The 11,987-nt window shown below is 46.1% G+C and overlaps 1 protein-coding gene across 1 annotated transcript in view; it reads left to right on the forward strand.

Annotated features, from left to right (window-relative positions):
- Positions 1-11,987, forward strand: part of CDC42BPB (CDC42 binding protein kinase beta) — an 80,852-nt gene that overhangs the window by 11,490 nt on the left and 57,375 nt on the right. Inside the window, exon 5 of the mRNA XM_021710107.1 lies at positions 4,712-4,860. Coding sequence (XP_021565782.1) covers positions 4,712-4,860 — 149 coding nt within the window. The remainder of the gene's footprint in view (positions 1-4,711; positions 4,861-11,987) is intronic.

Here is an 11,987-nt window from a genome sequence, read left to right on the forward strand (position 1 = left end):
AAAAAAAAAAAAAAAAGAAAAGAATAAGAAACTGCTGTAGAGATTTAGCTACGTGGATGTTTCTGTTTTAGTCAGTGGCCGTGTCAGAGGGTGCCTCCCGCTGGCCTGCAGTCCTTCTGCGGTGGGTGAGCTGCCCTGAGGGCCTTATGACAATTATAGGTACCTCCAGGTTTCCATGTTTATTTTTCTGTTTATTTTTCTGACTGGAGCCAGGGCTCACTTTGGTACTGACTGATCATTTGTGACCCATACACGTGCGTAGACCTGAGCGTGGACATGGACATGGTTGTGAGCATGGACATAGCTGTGGACACCTCAGTTACACTTGAGAGACAACTAGCTTGGAAATGAAGGGGAAGCCAGACCTTGGTTCAGGCCATGAGTGACCTCGGGACTTTTTGTTCCTACAATGACTTTTCAGGTTTGCCAAAACTTAAAAGTACCCACCCTGTGGAGTTCTGGGTGGATGGGCCTTGCACTCAGGGAGCAGGTCTGGGCTTAACTCCCTCTGGCTGGCGCTGTTTCCACAGTGGCAGTGAGAGGGCTGTGATTGCTGTGGTCACCACAGCTTCAGAGCAGGAACCTACCCGAGGTTTTCTCTTTCCATGACAGCTGACACACATGTTCACCCTGAAGCTCCTTGGTCATATGTTCCACTGGTTCATGAGAATCGAATGGGCTTGTAAATACATTTATTTGCTTCCCCAGAAGGGGCAAGCAATGTTTACTGAACACGTAGGACATATCAGGCCCTCGGGTTGTCCCAGTCAGTTTTCTCAACTACCCAGTGAGTTAGACTTTCATGATTTTTACGATTTTATAAGGAGGATATCTGGAGCAAGGAGAGGTGAGGTCACTTGCCCAAGGTTGTTGCACAGATAACAGCCAGGGTCCCAGATCTGATACACTGGGACTATCTCCACACAACCCCTTACTTCCTGGATCAGAGTCCCTACTCTGAGGACCCAAGTGGTTGTCTCCTCTTTTTTTTTTTTTTTTTGAGTTGGAGTCTTACTCTGTTGCCCAGACTGGAGTGCAGTGGCATGCTCCAGGCCACTGCAGCCTCGACCTGCTGGGCTCTGGCGATCCTTCTGCCTCAGCCTTCCAAGTAGCCAGAATACAGGCGTGTGCTACCACACCCAGCTAGTTTTTGATTTATTGTAGAGATGAGGTTTCGCCAAGTTGCCTGGATGGATCTCGAACCCACAGGCTCAGGCAATCCACTTGCCTCAGCCTCCCAGAGTGCTGGGATTACAGGCTGAGTCACTGAGCCTGGCCGTCTCTTCTTTTGATAAACCGGAGTGAATTTTCTGAGGAGTGCTAGGCAGCATGGATCTGTACAAGGAAGAGAATGTTTTCTGTTTTCTTTCTGATATTTTCCCAAAGTCAGCATAGTGCACTAATGTCTGAAATGTGAGGCATTACCAGGTGTATTACAAGTTAACACCTTAGGAATCCCAGTGAAGATGACGTTGTCTTGAGTTTCTGGAGTTACCTAGTTGGAAGTCCATGGAAATTAAGAGTGAGAGGAAGAGGGCAGGGGTGCTGAGCTTTCCAGCATGTGACTGTGGGTCCAGCTTCTGGGACTGCATACCTGCCACTTGTGAGCAGGTGTGTTCAGGCAACATCTTCCGTCCTTGGAGGTCATTAGAATGGCACGTGTGCAGGCAGGTTTTAGTTGTCTCTAACATGAGATGTGGGTTCCTTTGTTTCTATTATAGGTGTTTAACTTAGAATTTTATAAGAATTTAATCTGTTTCACCATGAACTGAAAGGGCGTTGCCTCATTGACCTAACTCGGAATCCTGTGGAAAGATTTGCTCTAGTTCTTATTCCAGAAGTTAAATTTCTACTTATCTGCCTTAAGAATTCTTGCAGTTTACTTTTCTTTTCTTTTCTTTCTTTTTTTTTTTTTTTTTGGAATTGTATCTCACTCCATCGCCCAGGCTGGAGTGCAGCGGCATGCTCACAGCCACCCTAGTGTCAACCTGCTGGGCTCAGGCAATCCTTCCGCCTCAGACTTCCAAGTAGCAGAACTACGGGTGCATGTTACCACACATGGCTAATTTTTTGATTTATTGTAGAGACGAGGTCCCGCCAAGTTGCCCAGGCTGTTCTCAAACCCGTGGGCTCAGGCAGTCCCTTCACCTCGGCCTCTCAAAGTGCTGGGATTACAGGCTTGAGCCAGCGTGTGCAGCCGCAGTTTACTTTTCTTACAAACTTGTTTCAAGGATACCGTCAGTCATGAGCACTGCTCTAGTATCCTTTTTTCTTTTTGGATTTCTGTATAGACATGGAAACAGTTGGGGACCAGTTGGATAAGGGGCTTACTTGGGCTTCCTGCTTTCTTTCGGGGCCTGCGGTCTTGGCCATTCATTTACCTCCTCTCCCCTCACCTCGTGTGCATCCATCATAGCTGTTGTGGCCTCTCCCTCCAGAATCTCCAGTGTGCATCCACTGGCCTCCCTGGTCACTGCTCCTTCACACACAACGCCTCCAACTCCCAACAGAGAAGGCGTCTAAATGTTGTTGGGTTGCATCGCCCTGCTGCCTAGAGTGGAGCTGCAGCCCCCACTGTGGCCAGGGCCCTACTCTCCAGGTGCTGGCCATGGTCATCCATCCCATCTCCCCAGTGTGCCGCCTCTTTGGAGCCCAATCCCAGGGTGCCCTTCAGGCTTCTACTCGGTGACCCCTGGCTTCATCGCTGAGCCGGGTGGCCTGTGGTCTTGCTCTACCTGTCACTGTGTGGTCTCTAGGCTTGCCGTGGTTTCTCCTTCCACACACCGTGAGTTTCACCAAGCAGGGACCTTGCTTGTCTTATACCTACCAGTGTCCCTGTTGCTCAGGGAAGTGCCAACAGATTCGCTGTTGCAAGAACGAGTGAGCGAATCAACAGAAGAGCTAACTCAGGGAGTGTCCCCTGAGAGTTCTCTGGTTAGCAGGAACTGGGCGAGAGGTGGGGAGATAGAAGAGCATCAGCACTGGCTCCTGCCCTGAGACTCACAGGTGATGGAAGGGGTAGGGGCAGCACCTGAGATGGGCAGGGAGACTTCAGGAAGGCTTCACAGGGGAGGTGACAGTTGAGGAAAGTCTTGGGAGCAGGATAAGAGCATTTCTGGTCAAGATTCCACGTGAAAACAGGAACCTGAGATGAAGCTTCTCGCTTCGTGAGCTCTGGCGGGACCCACTCCCTTCTTCAGACAAGCTCACCAGGGTAGAGGTTTCCTTCCTTAGGAGGCTGCAATGTCAGGTTGGAGATGGTGGGCTCTAGAATCCAGCTGCTTGGATCTGGGTCCTTGCCCTGTCACTTGCTCGGGGAGTGTCCTCAGATCTGTTGTGTAAGACAAGATCTTGACTGTACCTTAGGTGAGAGCTGGTGGAGCATTGGGTGTAGATATAGCAGCCACACAATGACTAGTAGCTGTTACTGTTATTGAGCTCTTGGTAAGGATTACAAGGCTCTTCCCCTGGCTGAGTGAAGCAGAATTTGCTCCCTGTGTTGATGAGTTAGACATTAGCTGTTCGGATCAGGACAGTCAAATAAGCATCGAAAAAGGCAATTTTTTGTGAGGCTGAGGCCGCCTGTTCTCTGAGGCTTAGCAGCCGAGCAGTAGAGGTGTTGGCTGCCACCCTGACTCTGGCTGTGATGGTCTTGCCTGTCCTGGGCTTCTCTGATCCACTGAGAGACACCCCCCACCCCCCACTGGGGCCTCCACAGACCCTGGACTTCATGGCCGTAGCCTTCTGTGTGCTGCTGGGAGAAGCCGTTCCAGCACAGGTGGAACGCTGTGCAGTCTTATCTTGGTGTCTCCCGTGCCCAGCATGTGGCCTGCCCACTGGCAAGTGGAGGGATGGGCTCACCCCACTAGCAGAAAATACTTTTCCTCCTGGACTTTAGTTTCTACTAAAGCAGTAGCCTTTCTGGTTTTTGTGTGGGAGTGAACCTCTACATACTTATCTCTCCACTTCTATGATGCCATCTTTCCTGTAAGAACTACTGGTAACATGTGTGATGTAGATACTTTCCCCCATCCTCTGGGCCAGTGTCTGCCTCAGTGCCGTGAGGAGCTTGAGAATTATTTTTAAACCCAGTAGGGTTTGATGAACTGTTAATTGTGCTTCTCCTTTGGATCACTAGCTTTTAGTGTCTTCTCCAATGTTGAACTCTTTGGCCATTCCATTGATTATAAATGTGTTACTGAAGTCTGTTCTTGGCATAGCTTACCATTACAGCGGTGTTGCACACATCAGGGTATGTGCTCTGGGGGGATCCCGGATGACTTAAGAACAACTGAAGCCAGGCTCGGTGGCTCAGCCTGTAATCCCAGCGCTTTGGGAGGCTGAGGTGAGTGGATTGCCTGAGCCCGCGGGTTCGAGACCCACCTGGGCAACTTGGCGAGACCTCATCTCTACAATAAATCAAAAAATTAGCCGGGCATGGTAGTGCGCGCCTGTAGTTCTAGCTACTTGGAAGGCTGAGGTGGAAGGATTGCTGGAGCCCAGCAGGCGAGGCTGCGGTGGCCGGGAGCAGCCACCGCACTCCAATCTGGGTGACAGAGTGAGTCTCCAACTCAAAAAAAAAGAACAACTGAGACACCATCAGTTAACAGCTGAAGAGTCAAAGGACTTCCACGGTGGAAATTTAACCTTTAATTGTCAGATTGGTGGTGACTAAATGTGGCACTCTTTCCATTCTCTTTCCAATGTGCAGTACCTAGTCATGGATTACTATGTGGGTGGTGATCTGCTGACCCTGCTTAGTAAATTTGAAGACAAGCTTCCAGAAGACATGGCAAGATTCTACATTGGTGAGATGGTGTTGGCCATCGACTCCATCCATCAGCTGCATTATGTCCACAGGTATGTGCCTTCTGACATAGTGATGGAAACTGCATTAGCATGTTGAAGTATTCCTTTCAGAGTTCCCTGAGTCACAGACCCCAGGTCCAGTCCTTCCCAAGAAGCCCTGCAGGTAGTGTTTCCACACATTGATCTGACACAGCATAGATGATTTGTGCACATCCCTGATTCAGCTTTTACTGTGACAGTTGTGGCAGTCTAACTTCTGTCAACTGAAGCCACCATAGGTTTTTATTTTTTTATTTACATGATATTGACTCAGCCTCTCCCTGCAATGCCCCCTCCCTAAGATGCCTGCCCTTCCCCGGTGTTCATGTGGGGTCTGGATGCCTCTGTTCCACGCTGACCCATAAAAGGCCCACAGCTGGCATCACCCCATGAAACACAAAGGGAACATGGGGCTGAGGAAGAGAAGCTTATGCCCTGGTGACATGCAGGACTAGAATTGCATGTCAGTGGGAGGGAAGCGTGAAGCCGCCCCTCTGGCTCACCTGACCCCACTGCTGCCTTTTCTGGGCAGGTAGCTCCCCAGTGACTTGGCCACTGAACTCGTATGTTTGCTTTCATCTTGTTCTGAGACTTGAAGATTCCATCCTGTATGGTTCGTTTTGCTTTTATTTTTTAAAAAAACTAGTTTTACTTGTATTTTTATCACAGTAATTATATGGTAATGGTTTTTCAAGGTCAAATAGTTCCTCAGAGCTTATAAAAAAAAAAATAGCCCAGCCTTGCCAACCCTGATTTCACATGCTCAGGTAACTATTATAAACTTTTTAGCTATTCTTCCAGGATTTACCTCTATATTTCTAAATAACAAGTTTATCTTGCTAATTTTACTTCTTTCTTTCTCTCTCTCTCTCTCTCTCTCTCTCTCTTTCTTTCTTTCGTTTTAGGTCACATCTATTAAAATGAAGATTTAACTCTTTCACATAATTACTTCTCTCTCACCCACACATATTTTCAAATTCTTTTCCCTCTCCCACATCATCTCAGTTAATAAAATAATAACTTTTGATTAAATCAGTGTTTATAATATTATGACTAGGTAACTTACAGCTGAGCCTTGTGGTGCATGAAAACTATACTTGAATCCGTTTTTGTTTTCTCTGGAGTTAATATTTGCCTTGATTTTTCATTAGCTTACTTTTCTGTGATGCTATCACTAATTATCTCCAGGTATTTTGGCCACATTATCAAGGTCCAGAGTGCAGACATACCAGGCCGTCTCTGTGTGTTTTTCCTTGGAGATGCATCTTCCATCTTTCCCAGTCCTTTCAGCGTTGATTGTTCTTTATGTTACTCTACTGCACTCATTCTGTGTTCTCCCTCCCTCCTCTGGGATTGGATCCCGTCTTCCTTTTTCCTGGTTAATTCTCTTGATTTGGTAGCACATATTATCCTGTGGTTTCTGTAAAGGGGGGCATGTAAGATAATTTTTTTGAGATCAGTGTCTTTATTCCACCCACATGTGTGACTGGTAGTTTATCCAGTGTGGAGTTTTGGGTTGTAAATCACCTTCTCCTGGGGACTTTGAAGGCATCACTTCTGGGTCTTCCACCTTCCATGTTACTGTTGAGAAGCTTAAGGCCATCGTGATCTCTGTGGCTTTGCACTCTCCTCTTCTGTAGGCCCTGCTCTCAGGCCAAGCCTCTGGAGCCAGTCAGGAGACTTTCGTAAGCAAACACAGACACAGACCCGCCTCTCTGGAGTGATGGCACCATAAAAGAAGGGCTGTTCAGTCTTCCTATGTGGTTACTTTGTTGCTAGCAGAGCAAATTGAGGCCAGAGAGGTGGTTGCCTTGCCTCAGGCCAGGTGCTGATGCCCATGGCACTGTGCCCCACACCGCCTGCTGGCTCATGTGTCCCAGGACACACAGGAGCTGCCCCCAAAGGACACAGTCACTACTTTAGTGCCATGAGGTTGTGAGCAGTACTCCCTCCTGCCTGCCTGCTTTTATCAATTATTATGGTTTCTAACATTTAGACGTTATATTCTGACTTCTTGAAAGAACTACCTAATTCACAATAGAGAAGTAAGTTTTTTTGTATTTATCAGGGAAATTAATTTGACCACCTTTCTGATAGTTTATTCTTTTCATTTTTTCCTCCAAATTAGAAAGTTGTCTCTTCATTCTCTTAATGAAGCTTTGCTCAGTCATTTGACCTCTAGGCACAGTAGACATGAAAATAAGGAATTCAAAAACTTTTTTTCCCCAAATTAACTCATTATTCAGACTAAGTGCCTGGATGATCCACTGTAAACATTTTTTTTTTTTTTTTTTGAGTTGGAGTCTCACTCTGTCGCCCAGACTGGAGTGCAGTGGCCGCTCCCGGCCACCACAGCCTCGACCTGCTGGGCTCCGACGATCCTTTCGCCTCAGCCTTCCAAGTAGCTGGAACTACAGGCGCGCGCTACCACGCCTGGCTAATTTTTTATTTATTGTAGAGATGAGGTCTCGCCAGGTTGCCCAGGCGGGTCTTGAACCTGCGGGCTCAGGCAGTCCACTCACCTCAGCCTCCCAAAGGCCCGGGATTACAGGCTGAGCCACCGAGCCCGGCTGAAGTCAGATTTTATAAGAAGCCAGTCTTATCCCAATCTCAGATGGGTACTTTTAAAGTGAAAACTATATTTGGTTAGAAATAAGTGAGTTTTATTGACATAAGAATGATACCACAGATTAGTTTGACAAGCAGGATTCAGAGCATGTGTTGTAACTTGGGCCCCTTTCCTGTGGTTGGTTGTGGGCTGGGGTGATTTCAGGCAGTGCCCATCACCCACCAGATGGCCTTCTGTAGCCTTGCCTGCTGCTACCTGGCTTTGGCAGCTGGACCCCAAAGAAACTCCTTGAGTGAGAGAAGCAGTGGGAATCCAGGACCCAGAGAGTACCCTATACAGGTAGGTGTGTCCCCTTCCTGTTGGTATTAGGAAAAGCGGAGACTGAGAGACGCAAAGGATTGCAGAGAGGAACTCCAGTTCCCAAGAGAGAGCAGAGAATATGATGAAACAAGAACAGAATACAGATTTAAGAAAAAGAATATTTAAAGAACAAACAGGGCCTTGAAGCATAAAAACTAGAAAAAATAGAAAGTTCAGTAGAAGAGAAAGTAGAGGAAATCTGACAGAGATAGAAAGCAAGAAAACGAGAACATCTGGTGGTCAGAGTGACCCTGGAGCCACCCCAGGTGGTGGGCAATGTGCCTTGGAGGCTGCAGCCTTCCCTCGAAAGCTGGGCACCCACACCTGCTTGGACATCAGACGCCTGCTGGTTTAGCAGCAGGAAGCTTCACAAGGGGATCATGGGAATTGGGAGCTGGTGTGCCACTGGAAATGAGACGGGGTGGGGGTGGGCCTCTATTTTCAGCACATCAGCAAGGGCTGGGAGGGAGTCACCAGGCTGGGAGGGAGTTCATCCATGACTCTGTGCCCCCATGCTGCTGTCTTAAGCCAGAGTCACAGCAGCTGCGAGAAAAGGTCCTTGGAGTGCCTGGAGCTGCTCCCACTTGTGTCTGACTCTTCCCTGAAGATGCTGCTGCCCTGGTTTTTGTAGGGTGATTGGGTGGAGACCGTTCCAGCGCAGTGGTGGCCCACAGGACCGGCAGCTCTTGGGTTGGTGATCTGGGGACCACCCGAGCCTCTGGTGGTTTCCTGCTGAGAAGGTCTTTCGTTTTGACCTCCCTTACACCTACAGCCAGTTTACTTTTAAAAATAGTTGGTGGTATTTAAATGCCGAATCACACTGCCCAGATAACCCTGATGCGGACAAATAGCTGGGAGGTGTATAAGGGAGAGGGACAGCCTTCCTGGAGATCCCTTCCTGGGTTGTTGTCTCAGCTGTGTCGGGGGGTGCTAGTGTGCCTCCTGGGAAAAATTCCTGTTTTGTAGGGGATTATTGACAGGCAGGTCTCATTTCACCTGGAACTGTTGTCCTAATCCCTTTCTTCCTGGAAGCCAGGTGTAGAGCTTGGTATAAAAGCGCATCGAGCTTCTCTTAATAAATTGACCTGTATGCATGACTTCAGGTCTTCCTTCTCATTAAACTGGTCATCTTTTACTTACATGGGGGACACGCAGAAGGGGTGGAGACTGGAGACTGGTTCCTGAGGTGGAGTGAGTGCTTCAGAGTACCCTGGTCACACAGGAGGGTGGAGGAGAGGATGGGTCCGCTTCTGGGCTGTTGATCTTTCTTTCTTTCTTTATCTCTCTCTTCCACTCTTCCTCTCTCCTTCTACAGTTCACTATTTTTTCATGAGAAAAGAATGCAGAAAAATTGGCGGATGCAGTGGAATCTATTAGATATCCCCAAACATGCTGTTAATAGACACATGTACTTGGGCCTAAACCTCGCATCCCATGTGAAGAGGCTCATGAAAAACCTACTTACCTCTGGTGCTAGTTGCAGCATTCACCATGCCCTTTTCACACACCCTTCAGAATAATATCTGCCTTCCTTCATACACGATGGAGTCTGTTGGGAGTGAATATGTATATGGTATATATAACGTATAAAGAAGAATTTGTCAGACATGGTGGCTCATGCCTGTAATCCCAGCACTTTGGGAGACCAAGGTAGAAGAGTCACTTGAGGCTAAGAATTGACACTAGCCTGGGCAACATAATGAAACTCCCATCCCTTAAAAAAAAAAAAGAAAGAAAATAATAATTCATTTCTTTTAGCTGGATGTGGTAGTGTACTCCTGTAGTCTCAGCTACTCAGGAGGCTGAGCCTGGGGGATCTCCTGAGACCAGGAGGTCAGGGCTGCAGTGAGCCATGATTGTGCCACTGCACTCCAACCTGGGCAGCAGAGTGAGACCCTGACTCAAAAAAAGAAAAAGAAAATAATTTATTTCTCTGAAGTTCATTTAAATATGCATAGTAAACACTTAGGAGGTAGCAGTATTTTTATTAGTGAAAATAATATATTCAGCAAATGTTTTCATTTGGATTTTTTTATACTATCAGACTTACAGATTTTGTGTGATAGCTACTAAAGTAATGTGAGCCAAAAATATATTTTTGCATGTTAAATTCTGGTTTGCTTAGATAATTGGTGAAATAGTAAGTTTGTTTTTAGATTGATGCAAGGTATAATCTATGTGTGAGTGCTAACATTCATGATATGTAGCATAGTATAAGCACAGGCCTAGAGGCAGGCAGTAAATCATTGATCCTCAGTTTTTTCTAAAAGGAGAACAACATCTGCCTCACAAAACTGGTTGGTCTGAGGATTAATTGTGACTTTTTTTTTTTTTTGAGTTGGAGTCTCTGTCGCCCAGGCTGGAGTGCAGTGGCATGCTCACAGCCACCGCAGCCTCAACCTGCTGGGCTCAGGCAGTCCTTCTGCCTCAGCCTTCCAAGTAGCTGGAACTACTGGCACAAGCCACTACACCCGGCTAATTTTTTCTAATTTATTGTAGAGACAAGGTCTCACCAAGTTGGTCTCGAACCCCTGGGCTCAGGCAGTCCTCTCTCCTTGGCCCACATGAGCCACGGCACCTGGTTTAATTGTGATAATTTATGCAAAGCAGGTATTGTATCTGGCATTTAATATCTGATAGCTGTTTTATTGCTGGGTCTTAATACAAATATCCTTTAAGTCATTGTCATCTGTAGTTGTGACGGGAGGGGATTTTGTATCTTACCAGATGTATTCTTACATTTGCAATCAGGTAACTTCCTTATGTAAATTTTATTGAGATAGCTTACATGTATATTGAAAAGCTCCCAAGGCATGTATGTGCAGTCCAGTGGACATTCACAAAATGTGGTGCTCACAGCTAGCACCCAGAGGAGAGGCCCAGAAGCCCCATCCTGCCTCCTCCATGGCTACTTCCCAGAGGTTGCCCTGCCCTTAAGTTCCCACAGTGCTATACGGTAGAACTTTTTGCAGTAATGGATGTTTTGTAATCTGCTTTTCAATATGGTAGTCACTAGCCACATGTGGCCACTGAGCACTTCACATGTGACTGGTGCAGCCAAGGAACTGAATTCTTAATTTTATGTAACTTAAGTCAATTTGAATTTGAATAGCCATATATAGTTGTATATATTCTTTTTTTTTTCTTTTTAAATAATGTTTGAAGTAATTTCAAAACTTACACAAAGGTTGCAAGAATGGTACGAAGAACACCCATATACCTTACCCAGATTCACCTGTGTTAATATTTTACCACATTTTATCATTTATATCCCTTTCCTTTCCAACATGTGCGTGCATGTGCACACATAGCTTTTTTCTGGACCATCTTAGAGTAAGTTGCATATATCAAGAACATTTACTCCTAGATACTTACTAATCTTAGTTTGTATTCACATTTTTTCAGTTGATCTAAGGGCATCTCTTAGTATTTTCTTCACTCCCCTACAGAATCCAGACTAGGATCACATGTTACATTTGGTTGTCATGTCTGTCTAATCTAGAATAGTTCCTCATCCTTTGTCATTTATGACATTGACATGTTTGACTAATAAAACACTTTTCATTTTGGCTTGGTCTGATGTTTCCTTCTGATAGGTTGAGGTATAATGCCTTCATTCCCTGTTGGAATTAATGTGTATAATTACATAGCATAAATACATTGTGTCCTTCTCAGAGTTTCACATCCTGAGGCATACAGTATCCATCTGCCACACAGTGGTGATCCTATAGGCCAAGCCAGTTAAGATTTTATTAAGATTTTTCTACTGCGTAGTTCATAATTTTTTCCATATGTGGAGATACTAAGACCTTGTAAATATCCTCTTGCTCCTCAAAATGTCCTCCCTAGATTTAGTGTCCATTGACGATTTTTGCTAGTCTGCATGGTTGCAAATGATGGTTTCCAAACTCTAGGCCGTCCATGCTGATCAGTCATCAGTCAGCTTTCTGCTGTAAGGAAGAACCTCCCTTTGCCCTGTATTTGTCTTTTGCGGGGGGGGGGAGGGGGTGTTTCCAGAGCGAGTATCCAAATCCTATACGGACACTTGTCTATCAGGAAAATACTTTCTATTGAACTAAAGAAGAAAATTAGAAAAAAATTATTTCCGTTTAGTAATTCGGAGACCTCATTAGCCTGTGATCAGGAATGGAATCTAGTTTGTGGGATGCCCAATTTGAATTCTTGAATTCAAACATGTGTTTCCACTTAA

This window comes from Carlito syrichta, unplaced genomic scaffold (genome assembly GCF_000164805.1).
Source record: "Carlito syrichta isolate Samal-C Ts95f unplaced genomic scaffold, Tarsius_syrichta-2.0.1 Scaffold288134, whole genome shotgun sequence".
Lineage (NCBI taxonomy): Eukaryota > Metazoa > Chordata > Mammalia > Primates > Tarsiidae > Carlito > Carlito syrichta.